Raw genomic sequence first — 19189 nt, forward strand, 5'->3', positions numbered from 1 at the left:
CAAATGTACAAAGTAAATACATTTGGGAAAAAAAATTTTGCCTCTAATCTGCTTAGCATTAAAGGTCACCTTGAGTTGGAATGCGTCGTTCTGGTGCTCAGTTCTCTTCCCTAGGCCTCAGCTGAATGCAGAGCGCTGTTCAGGGTCTCTGCCCTGAAACTGGGTGTGCTTTTAAACTTACCTGAGGTTTCAGAAATAACGTGGTTAATTTTTAGAAAGTTTGCCTGTTCTTTCAGTAATGCCAGTAATGTATCCTATTGGCTGCTAAGCAGGGAATTTCTAATGCAGTTTCATCTCAGCTCTGCAAGCTAGCATGGTAATTTCTCTAATGAAAAATTCTAGGTAGGTTTTGCCTTGTTGGAAACTAAATCCATAAGTTGTTTCTTGGACTTTGTTTCTGTTTTGCTTTTCAAATTTTGCATTTGCATCAGCATGGATATTTTCTTGCTCTTGTCTTGTTCAGTAGTTCAGGTTTTTAATCTTCACTGTTTCATATTACTTGTGAGAAGAGCAAGTTGTTTTCAAAATCAGATGTCCTGAAGAAGTGCAGTGAGAAAATTTGTCAGTTAACGCTAGCCAAATTTCTCAAAAGTGCATGTAGATTGCTTTCCATGTAGGAATAATTAAAGACGCAACTAACGTGCTTTGTTTTCTTTCCTTACTCAGGTCATGATTTTCATTTTCTCGTGTCATTTTCTTGAAGAGAGGAAATGATTGTAGTGGAACGTGTTACAAATAAGCCACTGATACGGAGCCTTCGCAGTTCAGAAACGTTCATAGAAGAGCTTATATAGCCCTTTTTTGTTTGTGTTCTGGAATCTGTCTTGTTAAAAAAGGGAAATAAAAATGACGACTTCGTCTATTAGACGGCAGATGAAGAACATTGTGAACAATTATTCAGAGGCCGAAATAAAAGTTCGGGAAGCGACCTCTAATGACCCTTGGGGTCCCTCCAGTTCTTTAATGACTGAAATAGCAGATCTGACTTACAATGTTGTGGCCTTTTCTGAAATTATGAGCATGATCTGGAAACGACTGAATGACCATGGCAAGAACTGGCGACATGTATACAAGGCCCTTACTCTGTTAGATTACCTGATTAAAACTGGTTCTGAGAGAGTTGCTCAGCAGTGTAAAGAGAATATTTTTGCTATCCAGACGTTGAAAGATTTTCAGTATATTGATCGAGATGGTAAAGACCAGGGCATCAACGTGAGGGAGAAGTCCAAGCAGCTAGTGTCTCTTCTGAAGGATGATGAGCGACTCAAGACAGAGAGGGCCCAAGCCCTGAAGACCAAAGAACGCATGGCTCAGGTGGCCACTGGAGTGGGTAGCAATCAGATCACCTTCGGCCGAGGCTCCAGTCAGCCCAACCTATCCACCAGCTACTCGGAGCAAGAATATGGAAAGTCTGGAGGATCCCCAGCATCTTACCATGGCTGTAAGTACAAGCAAGTACACAAAAGAAGTTTCTTTTAATTTTCTTCTGCTTTTGGGAAATTGTTTTCAGGTTTGCCATTAGATGTGAGACTAGGTGGTGCCTGTTCGGAGGATTAATATGCTGATTGCAAGGGGCTTTTTGCAATGGCTGAGTCTTTGTAGGTCTGCTCTGTGGCACTAGTGTCTTCAAATGACTGGTTAAATGTTTGTTTTGTAGAGGATGTGTGTGTTGACAGAAATCAATTTAAAAAGCAGTTGTTTACTGTCAGTTCCCAAAGGTAGCATTGTCAAGCTGCTTTTGTGAACAGGTTCCAGTGCTTGATGTGATAGTCCCCAATCTCAGTAGGAAGATTGTTAAATGGATTTTCTGGTTTGTTTCTAGTTTTAAAAGGAGTGCTTGAAAATTTGTTGTGTTGAGTTTTTTTTTGTTAAGTATAATTCGAGAAAAGATGAGAAATACAGAGTATTTCCTGGATCATTTTGCTAGGTATTTTCTTTATGTTGCTGTTATTTTATTTTAGGAAGAATATTAGTATTTAATTTCCTTTATCGCTTGCTCAGCAGTTCTTAGAGGAGTAACTCTTTGAATATGTCAGTGTTTAAATATTTATACTATCGGCATTTGGTATGCAAGTGTTGGTACTAAATACTATATTCCATTCTTTAAAAAAACACAATGATGTGGGAAGAATGGATTCTTTATACCACTGCTTGGGGGAACTCCCTGTCATGTTAGGAAGAGGCCTGATTTGGCACTAAATCCTTCTTAATATAAGTAATGATCTGATGAAAGCTGCTTTGGCTGGAATGTCAGTGGTTGTGGTCTAATTCTGAAGGAAAATCTTTTCTTTAAATGAATGCTTATAGTGTGTGGAAGACTGTAACTGAGCCAGTGTGGTGAATCGATTGAGAACCAGTTTTAAGAATCTTAAGTTTGTCATGTCCCGTATCCCAAAGTGCTTCTCAAATTATAAATACATGAATGGTATCAGTACCCCTGACAAGTGCAGACATTTTCTGTCGAAGGCAGTAGGAGGTAGCGGGAAAAGTCAAGCTAGGATGAAGAAAGTCCCTGTCCTTTTAAAGCTACGGAGAAAAGCCGGAGAATTTTTTTTTTTTTTTTTTTTTTCCAAAAGGAGATACTTTTAGGATGCAGGGTTCAAAAAAGTGTCCGGATGTTTCCTGGTATGAGAATTTTTATCTTGTCTCTTAATTAGCAGTGGAATAACAAACATCTTAGTTTTTCTGTAATAACCATACTTGAACATTGATTCAGTGTGACTTTTAGAGAAGAACATGTACATTGTTATCAGAACAACAATTTTTTTCTCTTTTGAGGTCTGTAGAGCTCTGTTGACTACAACAAAAATTCTTAATTTAGGAGATAGCTTGAAATATTGTTTTTAACTTATGCTGATGGAGTGAAATAATAGTCACTAAGGTATGCTGAGCACACCTTTGGTTTGTTCCACAGGGTTATTTCTTCACTGGCTTTTAACTTTAATTAGTGCATGTAACTATTGTTTGTCATGTTAAATGCTACCAGAGGCTTCAAACCTCACAGCAAGGACTGAGCAATGCAGGGTATGTTTCTGAATTGTTGTTCCTTGGACATTTTAAGAATTTTGATGGGGGACTAGATGTCAAGAAGCAAGTTTGGTTATTCTTTTGGTACAAAGTGTTGATTTACTGTATACTCTCATTTGTCTGTGTATGACTTTGCTGTATATCTCTTATTTGCAGGATTGTTTTTGAGGTAATGTTTTCTTAATCTTTTTTCTCCTCCCCCATAAGCATGTACCTGAGGAGCTTTGGAAGTCTCAGGCTTTTTTTTTTCCTTTAGGTTCTTCTGCTGTTGTAGACTCTGCTGGACATAATTATGTATCAGCAAAAATACAGATGGTTGTTAGTTTTTATGATCTGTATCTTTTGAAGTTTTAATGTTTCTTGTATGGTTTAATTGAATATAGCAAAGCAAACCAGCACCTTTCAAAACAGCTGTGTTAAGTGCTTCTGATAAGGGAAAACTTTCTCTAGAGCTTTGCCCTTTATCGTAGGAAATGAGGAAGGAATTTCGACAAAATCCAGACATTTAATCTGTTACATAGAAGGCACAAGAATAATGCTATATCTAAATTTAATGGAAAAGATGCTTTTCATTATTTAAAGTGAAAGCGATTGTATCCATCATGTTTTCTTTTATTCTGTAATGATACCCTTCTTTTGTTCTGAAAATATGGATTCAGTAAAATATGTAAAAGGAATTAAGTTATGCTTAGCTCCTGGGAAATACTCTCCTTATAACAGTTTTAAGATGCGGTTGCCGTACTGTATATTCTGATAGAATTGTCTTTCATTACTCTGAGCCTTTGAAGAGGAGATCAGAGGCATTTAGATTTGCAATCTATAGCATCAGATTTGCCTTTTAAAAATGTACGTCCACCTTCTTTGCTAAATATTTAGCATGTCTTATTAACATTCAAATATAAATAAAATTTGGGAGAGTGTAACAGCCTTTTTACCAACATAGCTATATGAAATGTTTCATCTCTGTGGTTTAGTATTAGCAGATTTTATTTTTCCTTGCTCGATGCAATAGGTGGGGATTGCACATTTTGAGAATTCTTAGCTGAACGTATACCCCTTACTTGAAAAGATTGTTTGGCTATAAAATCTCGTCATTTTTAATACTGTCTTGCGAAATAGAAGAAGCCTGAGCTGGCTGAAAGAGCTTAATAGTTTCTCCAGGACAGATCGCTAGGGGAACAAGTAACTTCCAGTGGATAACTGGGGTTTGTGCATGAGGGATCTCTTCCCCCTTCTGTCAGTTACCGAAAGTGCAATATTGGGTAAGTCAGTGGACCCTTTTTTGTTCATTTTCTTCAGATTGTTGAATTAGCTGCACTGTACAGCACTGACTGTACACACTGCAGCATTCAAACTCCTGCTCTTCTCTAGGTTCTTAGGCATATGTGTAGGCTCGTATCTGAAAGTGCGCGTAAGAATTGGGTTTTGTATTTGATGTTGAGCCAGAAAGGCGTTTCTTGTAGAGTTGCTGGTCTTTGCGTCCCAAATTTATCCTTTATAAAAAAATAAAAGTAGTATTGATAGCCTGTATAGTGTGAGAGAATTCAAGATGGAAAAGGATCTCTTGAGTGATGTACCATGTCCCTCACTGCTGCAGGCAAGACACACTGGCGAGTAAGGACGTTTTCCCCATTTCCTCGCAGATATTTTCATCTCATTTCTAACAACCGTTTAGAAACTGTGGAAAGTGAAATGGTGAAGTATTTAATAAAATCCTTTCCCCCAAAGCTTTGACTTAATGACTTTGTTGATCCTCAAGATCTCTGTGCTGTAAAGCTTGTATAATTCTAGAGCATACATTATGGCATATGAATATTACTGACTGTTGATGCAAACGTTTGTAAAAGCATTAGTATGTTTTTGCTATCTAGTCTCCCAGTCTCTAAATGGAAGCCAACAGAGATACTGTAAAGCTAAAAGCAAAAATAAAGCTCCTCCCAACCTCCATTTTGTCAGCAATTTCTGACATGCTGGGGACAATTGGCTGTCTTCTGGCTTTAACCCAGGGGCAACTAATTCCATGACAAAATACATAAAAGCTTTTATTTATTTTGGAAAATGTGTAAATTGTAGAGAGTTGCATGAAATCTGACCTGAGGTTTTATTTCGCGTTAAGGGAATGTCCGTGTGTGGTGCTGAAACTAAACCTATGGGGGAGAGGAAGGAATATAAGGTCAACATTTGACATCTTTTGGACCAATAGTTCCCCACCCCTGATCTGGCTTTGTGTCTAAATATTGTATTTTTGCTAGACTTTAGTCACACAGTTTTGAAAACTTTAGCCTCTTGTTCCTAGCCTTGTTTCATCTACAGCTGCCAATGACCACTTAAATAGGATTCTGGATTTATGGCTGCATGGGGAAAAGTAGGGTGTTCTTAATATAGACCTCTTAAGTCTGAACTGTGATGCTGTTTCAAGCCTGGGAGAGCATTTGTTAGTGTTACAGGTCTTGATAAAATCCTTCATCTAGCAGCTGTCTTTTAAAAGTATTCTTTCAGCGGAGGCTTACCCGGGAATATTACTCTGTTGCCACACTGGAGTCGTCAGCATGGCAGAAGCATACCCACAGTCACTGCTGTGTGGCAGACAATTTAGGGTACCTGCAAAACGCTGTGGTCGAGCATCACGGGCCTGCAGAAGCTCTCAGGAGACAGAGCAGGAGTGTAGGAACTCAGCTTACCATGTTTTTCCTCGGCCATCTTGGGGGCAGGTCAGTTCTGTTGTATTTAGCAGACCTATTCAGGATTGTCACAGTTGAGCTCAGAAGGCAAGCAGGGTAGCCTGCTGCAGCTCCTTATGGCTGGGGTGGTTACAGGAGTTGGAAAAATGATGTAAAAATCCTCTACCTGGCAGGAAGTGAGAGACACAGTCAATTCCTTGGCATCCCTACCCCCAGCAGATACTGTGTTTAAATTAGTTTCAGCTTTGAAGGATCCCAGGAAAATACAGGTCTCCTCTCCCTGTACTGCCTTTATGTTTGAAAACCAAGTTTACTGAAGCCCTGCTTTTTAAAGAGGTCCAATCCTATTACGCCTAAACCAGGACCTACCTGTGTTATTTCAGGTTGTACACATGTCCTTTCCTTTGGCCATCTGCTGCCTTGGGTTTGGGTTGCATTTGGAAGTGTTGGCAGAGCAAGACTGGTGTATGTTTTAATGTCCTGATTTCATTTACACAAATGCGGCAGAGTAGGGAACGACGCAACGTGAACAGTGTGACCTGATTTTTAGAGGAACACTTTGCCCAGAGTTAGGCCGCTTGACTGAGAAATTATATTCACTATACATACAGCCTATTTGATAAAAGATTGTTGAAAGATGAACTGGAAAGGGCTTTTATGGATCCTGTGAAATGTCACATCTGTTCACCTTACCTGAAAAGATTTTGGGAGCAATTTTCTTTAACTGAAATGATGAGTTTTAATATTTCCAGTGATTATTCACATTAAGTTGACTCATTATTTAAAAACAGTTCTGTGAAGCATCAGCAAATACGTGTTCACTCATCTGTTTCAGCTTTGTCTTCCCTTTTGCTTGGAGTAGGTAATAATTCAGAGGAACTACTAATTTGGGTTTGACATTATAGGAATTCAGAATGCTCCTTTAAAAAGTTGTTTTAGAATCTGTTCTACATCTTTGCAGGTTGGAATACATGTCTGGCCTTCCATCTTAGCCAGGGAATATACAGCATAGCATCCAGCACTGAATCTGGATGAGCTGTGTGAATAATTTCTGTAGTTTGAAGTGTTGAAGGAATTTGGTAGACTCCGTTGTTATCTGACAGGTGTCACTTGACAACTTGATTTAATCCTTGTCATACTTTTGTTTTTCGGGTGCTTTAAGTAATGGTGGGAGATGCTGTTGGTATAATCAGGCTTCTGTAGTTTCAATAAATTACCTAACAAAACCAGCGACCACACTAGACAGAAGGGACGCCATCCAGAGAGACCTGCACAGACTTGAGAGGTGGGCTTGTGCAAACCTCGTGAAGTTCAACAAGGCCAAGTGCAAAGTCCTGCCTGTGGGCCGGGGAAATCCCATGCACAGATCTAAGCTGGGCAGAGAATGCATTGAGAGCAGTCCTAAGGAGGAGGAGTTGGGAGTGTTGGTGGATGAGAAGCTCAACATGAGCCAGCAATGTGCGCTCGCAGCCCAGAAAGCCAACTGTATCCTGGACCGCATCAAAAGAAGCGTGACCAGCAGGGCGAGGGAGGGCATTCTGCCACTCTACTCCACTCTTGTGAGACCACACCTGGAATATTGTGTCCAGCTCTGGAGCCCTCCACATAAGAAGGACATGGACCTGTTGGAGAGGGTCCAGAGGAGGGCCATGAAGATGATGAGAGAGCTGGAGCACCTCCGCTATGAAGGCAGGCTGAGAGAGTTGGGGTTGTTCAGCCTGGAGAAGAGAAGGCTCCAGGGAGACCTTATAGCAGCTTTCCAGTATCTGAAGGGGACCTACAAGAAAGCTGGAGAGGGGCTTTTTACAAGGGCATGTAGTGATAGGACGAGGGGTAGTGGCTTCAAACTGGAAGAGAGGAGATTTAGAATAGATATTAAGAAGAAGTATTTCATTCTGAGGGTGGTGAGGCACTGGAACAAATCGCCCAGGGAAGTTGTGGTGGTCCCATCCCTGGAGGTGTTCAAGGCTAGGCTGGATGGGACTTTGAGCAACCTGGGCTGGTGGGAGGTGCCCCTGCCCATGGCAGGGGGGTTGGTACTGGATGATCTTTAAGGTCCTTTCCAACCTAAATCATTATGTGATTCTAACTATGTCTATTAAGGTGAGTGTAGGGATCACCTGAGAGAAGAAAATGTTCCTTAACCAAAAGAAGCCTTCAGGATTAAGTGAATTTCAACAGTGCTCTGTCTGCTTCAGTGCAAGCAGGAATCATGCATGATCAGCTCCACCTTATTGCATTAATAGGTGCTATTAATTTTCATGTTGTATTTGAAAGATCTCTTTAATTCCCAATGGAAAGGTAGATTACACGATTCCTTCTAGATTAAGCAGTTTGCTTATACCCTTTCATAATTCGAGAGGTTAGAGTGGCTTTTTGAAAGTAACCCACCTTTATTTGAATAGTCTTTCATTTGAAGACTAACAAATAGGATCTCTGCTTGGTTCCCAAGTGAATTGCTATCAGTTCCTAAGTTCTTACCTTGACGTTATTCTAATTTTTCAAGTCAGCCTTAATTTTGTCTGCTTTTGTAGGCATACTGATTGAGGGAGGAAGCAGCTTTTCTTTCTGAACAAATGTCACTAAGAACCGAATGCTGTTCTTAAGAATGCCACCTGCAAATTACAAAGCTGGGGCTTATTTTCAATGGTGCTTTGTGCCATTACTTGGTCTAGAGTGACATTTTAAAAACAACCAAGCAACCAAAAAAACCCTCAAACCAAAACAAAAAAAACTAAGTACACACTTCTGAATGAAAATACCCAGTCTTATTTTTATCATTACTGCAGGGTATCACTGCTTGCTAGCTGCGTACTGTATATACGCTTTAACTCACTAACTTAACCAAACCTATGGATGTCTACAGAGTGCTTTTAATATAACCAAAGCATAGTAAATTACCAAAAAGTATTCATGAAAGACGTCATAAGCCTTTTCTAGAGACAGATGGTGGAGCGGAATCCTGCTTTAGTGATTAACTAAGGTTGGAAATTATTTCCTTGCACTGCAGCTAGAGTCTTGTTGAGAAGACAGCCCAGTGGCATGTCTCTCTGCAGCAGCATATACCCACGCAGTGGCTTCTGAGCAGCCTAGGGGGGCCGGGATCTCCAAATTCTCAAAGCAGCAACAAAGCAGGGCTTAGCAGGTCAGAATTGATCTATTGAGTCCCATCTTACATAAACATCTGAGTTAACTGTCATGTGCTGTGGGATAAGAGATTCTTTGTGTGGCAGCAATACTGTTACTAAGGCAATAACCTTTATGCTAGATCCTTGCAACTAAAACGTTAATGCAGGATGAGGCCAATATAGAAGGGGAGTTATAATACTGCAGGAATTTAAAAGCAAAGTTGCTGGATAAAACATGTCAGGTTACTACCAAGTACAGTGGGGTTGACTCTTCCTTAATTCTTTTTCAGAAAATATGCTGGCAACTATTTAATATAGATGGGTTTATAGCCACTGCAGAAGTTTAAATGTAAAATAGCAACACTTATATCAATGTTTTTTGGTGTGAGACCCAAGGTAGAATTTCAAATTGACAATTTTTCCTTTTTTTTTTTTTTTTTTTGTAAAAGGAGCTCGAAAGTGCCATTTAGAGTTAATAAAACCAAGTAGAATGAATCGCTGAGAAGCCTAAAAGTGAAAAGAAATAAGCTATATCTGTGAGACCCCTTATTATCTGTGTTCAGATCCTGGAGCTGCTGAATGCTGGTCTCTGTTGGGAGCTGTGAGGTAATGTTGCTCTCTGCCAAAGCAAGCCTGCTGTTCCCGTGCACGGCTGGGAGGCGAGGACCCACCATGGGAGGGTGAGAGAGATGCTTGGAGTAGGATGAAATCCCTGCTTCTTGCAGTGCTTTAGTGCAAAAATGCTGCGTGCTGTTAAAAGCTGACACTGGTGAGCGCTTTCAGTAAGTAGCCCTTCATGTGGAAACAGGAGGGAAACCAACAGCGTTAACCCATTTCATGCTATTTTCAAATCATTCTACTATCAGCTGCTTAGTTGTTATGGAATGTAGCGGTATCAACAGAGACAGAAAAACTCCCGTGCAAAAAGTGCAGGAAATCACGTTCTTCCCACAATTGCAGTTAAAGGAACAGAAGACCAGAAGGTACCTTCCTGATCATAGTTCCAGTTGCCATCTGTTCTCAGGCGACTATGTTGCTATCCCATTGGTGTGCTTATCCAGCTCTTTCTTTGAAGCCAGTTATGATTCTTAAAAAAATGCTGGAAAGCTGCTTCTTTCTATTTGTATCTCAAATTTATTCATGGTCAACTTACACCATTAGTTCTTGCCCCTTTATCTTAAATAGCTTTTCTCACTCCACAGTATTTGCAAGCCTGATGTATCTAGTGACCATGAACTGGGTGATCTTTTTGTAAAGATAAACACATACAATATTCTCTGTGCTCAGAAGGGAAGCGTTTCCACATCCATTCTGGTTTGAAATCACCTGTCTTGGATTTGAATGACTAGAATCGCATTTGGTATGTTAGGTGAATTATGACTAATGCTTTGATGCAGTAGTGCTACTGTTAATAGTAGCTGTATTAGGTTAGTGGCTGGGAGTTATGTGTTTTAGTACTAAAGAAAGTTCTCTGCATCTCTGTCACTTGCAGTTGATCCCCTCAATTAGTAGAAGATGGTCATCAAAGAAATGTCTTTCTTTCTCCTCATCATCCCATTTCTGTTCCCTTCTCAGTCATCTGTTTGTTTTTTTTTTTAATATTCCTGTTTCTCGTTCCCTTCTCAGTCATCTGTTTGGTTTTTTTTTTTAATATTCCTGTTTCTCCCTCTAGTTTGACAATTTTTCTTAGCATTATCTTTGCATTTTCCCATAATCTGCATTTTTAATCACATAATTTTTTCTTAAGGTCAGTCTTAAAGCCAGTTCTTGAGAAACTGTTAGTAAACTTCCCTGGTGATAGGCAGGATGACATAATCTATTCAGCTGGTTCTTTACCTATTTCAGTTCTTAAACTACCCTCTGTTTAACAGTAACATCCTATTTGGCATCATAAAATGCTTTGCCGAGGCCACATAGATTAACTTTACTGCTTTTCCTTTTGGCTGACGAATTGGAGAAGGATCTCAGTTTTTCTGTTATGAGCTACCTTTTGGTAACCTCATGTTGATTTTTATCCTGTTTTCTTTTTAATTCACTTTATTCTCATATTTAAGAATAGTCAAACTTTACAAACATTTTAAGGCTGTTTTACATGATGTCAGGCATCCTGTTATTTGATGTCCTGTTTATTCCTACTTCAAGTCTGTAATAGTCCATATAATATATTGGAGAGCCTGTCTGGCTGTTGGAGCAAAAAGTACTTGTGAAGCAGGCTACATTTAGAGATTTTCTATGAGAAAGAGTTTGAAAAAGCAATAGAATTGAGTAACATCTTTGTGAAGTAAGGAGCTTGTTTGGTTGGCTTGAAAGTTTCACGATCAGCACGACATGGAAGGAATCATTCTGGGTGATAAATTAATATGTGCCTTTAGAAACGGACTGGGATGGGATGGCACATTGGGTATATGGTGGGAAGGAAAGGTCATTCCTTGTTTACGGAGAGTCACCTTCCCTCTGGCCTGCCAGATGAGATAGAAGGTTGCACTTTTTGTTTTATAGCGTCATTTTGGCCTAAAAGTTAGGGGAGACAGGACTGGGTAATACTTGGAGGATTGAAGTAGTGACTAAAAAAGTGTTCTGTGTTTGGTTTTGTGGTTTTGTTTTTGGTTGCTTTTTTTTTTTTGTAATTACAGTTTGGCAATCTAATTTTCACATGCCTAGCTGACCTATTAAGAATAAGCACGATTTCTTTGAGTTTGACATAATTGTTTAAAAATGTGGTTCCTCTTTATTAAATGTCAATGTATATTTTGCCAAATTGATTATCATTCCAACCATTAAATACAAACTTCCTTGCCAAAGTAGGATAAAATTCCTGTATAAATGATTTGGATGCTAGAGAATTCTGACAGAGAGAGGAGACAGAATTTTTTTAATTAGTGTGTAGTGATAAACCTACTAGTGTTGTCCCATTTGGATGGGAATATCTGCATGCTACTGTAGTGAAAACATCAGTAAAAGAATATTTGAGTATTGAGAAATTATGTATTTTAGCTGTCAAGCTTAACTATTATTCTAGGAGTGAGGGAGATTACCAGCTGCTACTTAGCTAGTAGAGGTCTTCATCCAAAGAAAGACCAACTAACAACAAAAAAACAAATCACCCTCCAGCATATATACCAAACTTTTTTTTTTTAAACAAAGAATAATACAGTATTTTTGTAAAATTTTGTAAACTTTGAGTATGAATAGCTGTCTTGTTGGTCTCTGAGCATGCCTAGCAGTTAAGAATAGTTCTTTATTTGTCCCATTAAGACTGTATTATTTTATAGAAAAGTGGGTGGTGTCCAATTTTACCCTGGTATTGGTGAACTCCCAGCAAATTCTTACTGACATTGGAAAATGTAAGAAATATCAACAAATGGTTTCTTGAACGATTAATTCTGTAGTTTTTTAAGTCAGTGTCCTACCTCCCAAAGCTCTGATACCCTGTCTCAGTGTATCCAGGATTCGTTGGTGATACTTCTTGATATTACAACCCCCCTAACACAAAAAGCCTTTGTTTTCCAGGAAAGTTTCTCCTTTAAAGCAATTGAACTCTCTTGCAGAGTTCTCCCTGCTTAATTATTCTGGCTTGTTAACCACAGCCTTGGTACGAGCTTTATCGCTGGCAGCTGAGGGAGCTGATGGTGGTCAGCAAGTCAGTGGCCCACGGCACCCAAGAGGCCTGTCGCTGTGCTGGGGACCTTTGAGAATGGCTGTGTGAAAGTGGGGTGGTCTGGTCAGAGCAATAATCAAACCTGTTATATCTTCTTGGTGTGTTAAATTCACTGGGTTTTGTTTCCAACAGCTACGTCCCCTCGAGTTTCCTCGGAGCTCGAGCAGGCCCGGCCTCAGACAAGCGGAGAAGAAGAGCTCCAACTGCAGCTCGCGCTGGCAATGAGCCGGGAAGTGGCGGAGCAGGTCAGTTCCCGTGTAGGTTTTCCAAAGTCTCTATGCTTTGATAGTTGAGACTACAATCCTATCCTGTTGGTTTTTTTTTTTTTTTTCAATGGCAGCTTGGCTTTGCTCCAGGTGGAATAGGGGGAGAGAAAGGCCGTTTTGGAAGATGCTCTTTTATTTTTTAATTTTTTTTTAAAAAAATCTCTTTTTAAAGTAACTGCAGCCTCCGAGCTGTTGAGACTAGTGGAAGACAACAATCACTTTGCAAGAAGACTTTGTGTGGGAGTATGTTAATCATCACATTTCTGAAGATGTTTTCAGTTAGGAAGAACCGAAAACATGACTAGTGCTGGAAACCTTCGTTAATGGGGCCAGCATAAGAAATGTCAGTGAATTCTGATTACAGTGAAATTTTGAATGATCTGCTTATTTGATGAGGTTGTCTGGAAAAGAAGGGTGACCTGACACAAAGTAGTAGAATTTGAAAGAAACTGGTTTACAATAACTTAGCTCCTGATGTAGCACATGGGTTATGTTACTGTGGTAATTCTTAGGAGGGTCATTCTGAATTTGGAGTAAATGCTGTAATTGTGGATAAAGTTTACTGCATATTAATATAAAACAAAGTTGTTGAATCTCAGCTATGACTGAAAATTCAATTCAGCCTGCTGAGTGTCTAATATTTTAAAGACTTCCGGTGACAATTTTAGTTTACTGCTGTATGTTAGGCATTAGCGTCTCTGTGCTTGGAAAGGGAAACTATCACCCAGTAAACTTTGTCATTATTGAGCAATAAAGTTAAAGAAAATAAAAATTAGAATCTATCAGTTGAAAATGCTTAAAAAATTGCAAGGGAAATACCAGCTGGGGAATTAGTCAACTTCTGAAAGATGTGATGCAAGCAAAGAAATTTAGTGTACCACAAACATGGTAGTTTACAGATGTTAAAAACCTACAAATTATGTATGGAGTTGGCTAGATGAATTCACTTAGCGTTCTTTGTAACAGTTCCATCAGGTGTGGAGGGAAACTGACAAAAAAGCCAGGAAAATTGAAGTTTAAATCACTATGTCCTTCTGTGGTGATTTGAATGCTCAAAAATGTTACAGTGATTTAGAGATGGGATATTGACTTTGTCTTTAAGTTCTGTGATGCACCTAGAATTGTAAGTGAATTTTTGGAAAGAATGTTTCATTTATACCTTTCCCATTAGGAGAAAACACAAGGCTAAATTTCAGTCAGCAAAATGGATGTTGTTATGATCGCGCTGTTACGCTGGTGTTAAAGGGTCAGGGTGCCCCTGACGTCTCTTTGAGGCAAGAATCGCAAGAAAATTTTTTTTACCCTGCTTGTGTTACGTGCAAGTTACAGCAAATAATCCTGGCAATCCCACTGTGCGTGCCTGTGGTGCGCATCACTCCTAGGGTGGCAGGGAGGTACTGCCCAGGCCTTCCCTGGCAGTGTCCTGCCAACGGGGCTAGACACTTGGAGGGAGCGAGCAGCACAGTCTAGGCTAATGGTCTATATCAACAGTGTTGATTTCCTTTGCAGGAGGAGCGCCTCAGACGCGGAGATGATCTGAGATTACAGATGGCTCTGGAGGAGAGTCGCAGAGACACAATTAAAATTCCCAAAAAGAAGGAGGTAGTGCCTTCGACTAAGAAATTCCCGGTTACGCTGCCAAAAGCTGAAATACAGTAACACAAAATAGCTTAATACTGAGCTCTTTTATGCTTTTGGGATTGCTTTGTTGTGTAGCTTAAAGCTTCTTCCATATGGGTTAAATTTCAAACTACTAGTCAATGCAGGTGTGTAAAAGGAAAAAAAAATAAATAATTGCTTCTTCACGCTCATGGGTTTGTACTTCAGATTGGTAATGCTCTTGATTAAAGCTCAGATTATTCCTGCCCTCAGCATACCACTTTGTTGGACCTAATGGATGCCCTGCCCTCCTCGGCACCGGCCCCACAGAAAACGGAGCCTTGGGGACCTCCTGCTGTCGCAAACCAAACTGATCCCTGGGGAGGATCCACAGTCGCAGCTACTGCCTCTGACCCGTGGCAATCATTTGGTAAGAAGAAACTGCCAGAGGAATGCTTATTTAAAAGTTTTTTGCTTTTTAATGTTGAGCTTTTCAAAGTTTCCCAGTGTACAATGTCATGCTTGATAATGACAGTATATTAGTCCATTTTGATTGTTTCCCGTACTCTAGAAGTAACATTCCCCGAACTCATTTCCAAGCAGAAACAAATGGAAGTTGCACTCTGGTCCTGCTTTTTAAGCAGCTGGGTTTTTGCGTGTGTATTTTGAATCTTAAGAAAGAGAAGAGTGAAGCTTCTGTTGTCTTTGTACAGCAAAACCAACTTGTCTCAAACAGGGGGATGCTCATGCTTTGACTGCTAGTTGTGTCCAGTGTCGTGGGTTTAGACTCTTGTCAGTATTTAATATAGTACTTGTGCAGGGTGCTATGATTAGGAAGGCCATAGATCTGAATTACCATGTCTTTAATTGCTCCTAGTGAAATGTGATGTGTTATACCATCAGAACCAAAGGGATTAAATTGTTTAAAATGAGATTTTTATACTTAACAAAAAAAAAAAAGAGGTTACCATTTGAAATATTCACCATTCTGATGCTAAGTTCATGGAATCTGTTTCTGAAGTGAAAAATCCAGTGCTTTACATCTTAAAGAGCAATTAGGTCCACTTTTTCGCTTGTTTCCTTTTGTGTGTGTGCTTTGCTGCCTGTGTAGTGTGCTGTTTTCTAGTTTAGCCAAAGTCTGTCCAAGGAGTTACTCCTTTGCATAAGAAAGTTGACGGTTCCAAGTACGTGTTAAAGTTGCTATGTCTGTGGAATCGGAGCTGGATCTATGTCTTTGGATTTTTTTCTCTTTTGAGGGGACAGGGGTTCTGTGCAAATGGAAGCTTTTTCCTGAAGACTTAACAGCTTAGTTCTGTCAGTTTTGCTTCGGGCTGGTGATCCTATGACCTCTGCTATGAAGTGCTTCAAAGTAATTTGCTTTAGCATTCAGCACACCACCCTCGAGATTCCTGATGAAAATTTTGAAGTTTAATAATGAAACGCTTTTTTTTTGCCTCCTCGTGGTGGCATTAAAGGCACCTGCATAACTGCTGGGCCAACTGCAGTTCATTGTTTAAGTGTAATCTGTTTCTTTTTGGTGATAAGCTGCAAGCATGAAATCAGAAGTAGTCCAAGCTGTGGGCCCTAAGGCTATTCAATGGATTTTTCTGTGGTTAAAAAACAAACAAAGTCCACCTTCTTCAAATCTTGTGCTTGATATATCATCTTCTGACAAGATGTTCCTTGCATCAATGTCAGCTGTAGCGTTTCCTCCCAGTGTCTTCCAACTTCAATGCCATAGAACACCCCCTTGTTCCAGTTTGCTGGTTACTTGGCTCCCAAGGATAGTCTTGAAGATCTAAGATTTATGAATTTAACTGCTAATAAGAGTGACTCATTAAATTGTATTTCTTAAATCCTGCATGTGCTTTGGCATTTCAGTAGCGATAATGGAAGCTGCGGGAAGGTATCTTCCCAAGTGCTCTAATGTTGTGCGCTCTCTTTATGAAAGAAAACATTTTTTTGAAAGCTTCTGTTTATGGGAAGTGCTGTCATTAGCATTTCTTGTGTGGCATTGCTCGTAACTCAGCACTAAGGGCAGATAAAGGAAATGCAAGTACCAGTGTGGGAGTAGTTGGACTGACTTGGAGAATTTTAGCATTTTCGGGTCTGAAGCTGCAGCAAGACTGTGCTACCTGTTGGTGAAACAAAGACCAACATTGCAAATTGGAATTTGTGCCACTTTGTGTAGCATTGAATTGGTTTTCAAGAATATTGTGATGCCAAAGCGGTTTGTACGTTATTTTGAAAAACAGAACAATTCAGTTGTAACTTGAAACCCGCATGATGGCTAAAGAGAATAGCCATGTACCGCATGGGTAATTCTGTCCTACACTTGGATTATACAGTTGTTTAGTAATTAAACTGTGACTGGTTGAGAGGTTTCATTGGGAAAAGGAAATGTGTTTGCATGTGTTATCTGACATGAAGGTAATTGATCACCATAGAGTTGTACAGGATGTGCATTTAAAGTACTGGGTTCCCATCCTGCACTTTGGCTGGGGATGGGCAGCAGGGATGGACGACAGAGGAACAAAGCAAGAGTGATACCTTCTAACACAGACCTGGCCCGTGCAAATCTGAAATGTGATTTGTGCCAGTGGTCCTGGGGTTTGATGAATCAAAATAGTTCCATTTAATGGTAGAATGAAGAAGAGGTCACCTCAGCTGAAAAGCAATAAATTAGTAGGTTTAAGAGGAAGAAGAAAAAAATGGCTGGAAATTCTGTAGTGAGGCAAGTTTCCTTCTCTTTCCTTCTCCCTTTACTGTCTTAATTTGTCATTTTACACTAGGAAGCCCTAACCTTGCGCACAGCCTGTTGATGTACAAACAGTTTGGTAATCTGAATTTGTAGGAGTGAAGAGCTGTCAACATCTTTGAATAAAAAAGGGAATCTGAACATACAGGCATCAGTCTTAAAAAAATACAGGAAGAGCTATCAGCGCACAGCTTAGGAGTGTCAGGAGGAGTGCTTACAAATGGGAATAAAATAAGCACAACTAGCTCAGGGAAGCTGATCATATTTTTATAAAACAACAGTATGGTAAAAAGAGTTGGAAAACTGTTCCCTTTGAATCTTACAGACTTATTTTCGCTGTCCAAGTCTTAACATTCTATATTTTGTACCTTTTATATATAAGCTTTTCAGAAACCTTTCCCATGAGTTCATAAATATACCCTGTGAGTTAGGTCACCTGCAGTCAGATACTGTCCGTTGTGGTGGCAATGTCTGTAACAAAAGCAAGTTTATTTTCTTGTTGGAACTGCAGATTTTTTTAATCCAGTTTCAAGTGGGAGGTTTGGTTTACTCATCTGTGTTGCACAGAATTTACTTCTGCTTGTTGTTCAGTATGTATGACACAGATGCTGAGACTTGCCAGTATTCACAATGTTGAACTGCTTCACCTTTTTATGTTTATCATTGCTTGGCAGTAATGGCTCATAAGGGAGATTAATCTCCAAGGAAAGTTTTCCAGAGTGGAACTGTACTGACTTGTGTTCCTGCTGGCTCATTTTGCAGGTGCCAAACCAGCCGCTTCCATTGACCCTTGGGCTGCACCAGCAGGATCCACAGCTCAGTCTCTGTCCAAAAATGTTGACCCTTGGGCTCCTGCTCAGCCATCCTCTACTGCAGCAAAATCTTCTGTGGATCCTTGGGGACCAGCACCTGCAAACAAACCTCTCTCTACTTCTGGTGAGAAATGGTCTCATCTCATATCCATGTTATTTGAGTAACGAAGGTGCAATCTGAATTATTTGCTTGCATTACTTGGTTAAAAGAAGCTACGTGCTGAACAATTTGCAGTACTGGTCTGTAAAATAAATAGGAGTTGTAATAGCTAGCAGCGAAAAGAACTTCAAATGTAATTATTCTGACTTGGAGCTCTGAATTTCTCTTGCTGCTTTGTGCTTTGTCCCTTCTACATTATATTACTGGTATGTGTGCGTGCATCCTGAGCACTTAAAACTTCTGCTGCTCTTGGATTTTTAAATGCGTTTTATCTTTAATTAGACAAGGACTTAATTTCTGGAAATGAACGATACTATAATTTTACCTTTCATCATGATAAGTAGCTATGCAGATGGATGTGTCTGCAGAGGTAGATTGACAGGCTGAGCAGCTCCATGCTCTAAGGGGACGTTTAGAGGTGCAAATGAAGGTTTTTTTACTTCAGAGTGAGTGTGAAAGCTATCCCTAAGCCCTTGTGTAGCGGGATGCAGGAAGGTGCTGATGTAATTGTCTATTCATGCTCTGTAACTAATGCAACCTTGATGAATCTTAATACCTGGTATTTTCATGTTGGCACCGTGGCTAAATGCATCCTAAATGCATTTTCTGCTAGTCATTCATCTCAGTACATAATAAACAAAGGAGTCTGAGTACTGGAAAAAGTTGTCTAATCAGCTTTCCAGTGGGCAAAGGGCAGTAACTGGATCATTATGAGAATGATTCTTTAACTATGGTGGGTCTTTGTTCTTGATAAAAGTATTGTTGTTATACACAATCTTCACTCTTTCACTTGGGGATTTGTCTTTTTGCGCTCTTAATGGGGCTAAGTCCATACCTTCATTTGCTGGAAATGTGTTGAAAGTTAAAACTAAATTAGAAAACCATTTCAACTAATACCAAAAAAAAAGGCAAACTTTAAAGCTTTTCAGGAGTGTGATTGCTGTTCATTTAGGTGTGTTTTTTCTTCCTCCATTTCGAGGTAAGGATGTGTCCACATTCTGAAAATGTTGTGTTTTCAATTGTTGCAAACTATGGGCAAGTTCTGGTGCTTTAGCTAACAGGGCCTTACCGTCTCTACATGGCATAGATAACCTTTTCTA

General features: G+C 39.7%; 1 protein-coding gene across 1 annotated transcript in view; it reads left to right on the plus strand.

The window, feature by feature from the left end:
• The first annotated feature begins 669 nt into the window (after positions 1-669).
• Positions 670-19189, plus strand: part of EPN2 (epsin 2) — a 22477-nt gene continuing 3957 nt past the window's right edge. The window contains 5 exon segments of the mRNA XM_009888535.1: positions 670-1441; positions 12627-12739; positions 14270-14362; positions 14588-14789; positions 17880-18053. Of these exon segments, the coding sequence (XP_009886837.1) occupies positions 847-1441; positions 12627-12739; positions 14270-14362; positions 14588-14789; positions 17880-18053 (1177 nt within the window). The 5' untranslated portion in view covers positions 670-846.

Source organism: Charadrius vociferus, unplaced genomic scaffold, assembly GCF_000708025.1.
Source record: "Charadrius vociferus isolate BGI_N301 unplaced genomic scaffold, ASM70802v2 scaffold27, whole genome shotgun sequence".
NCBI lineage: Eukaryota > Metazoa > Chordata > Aves > Charadriiformes > Charadriidae > Charadrius > Charadrius vociferus.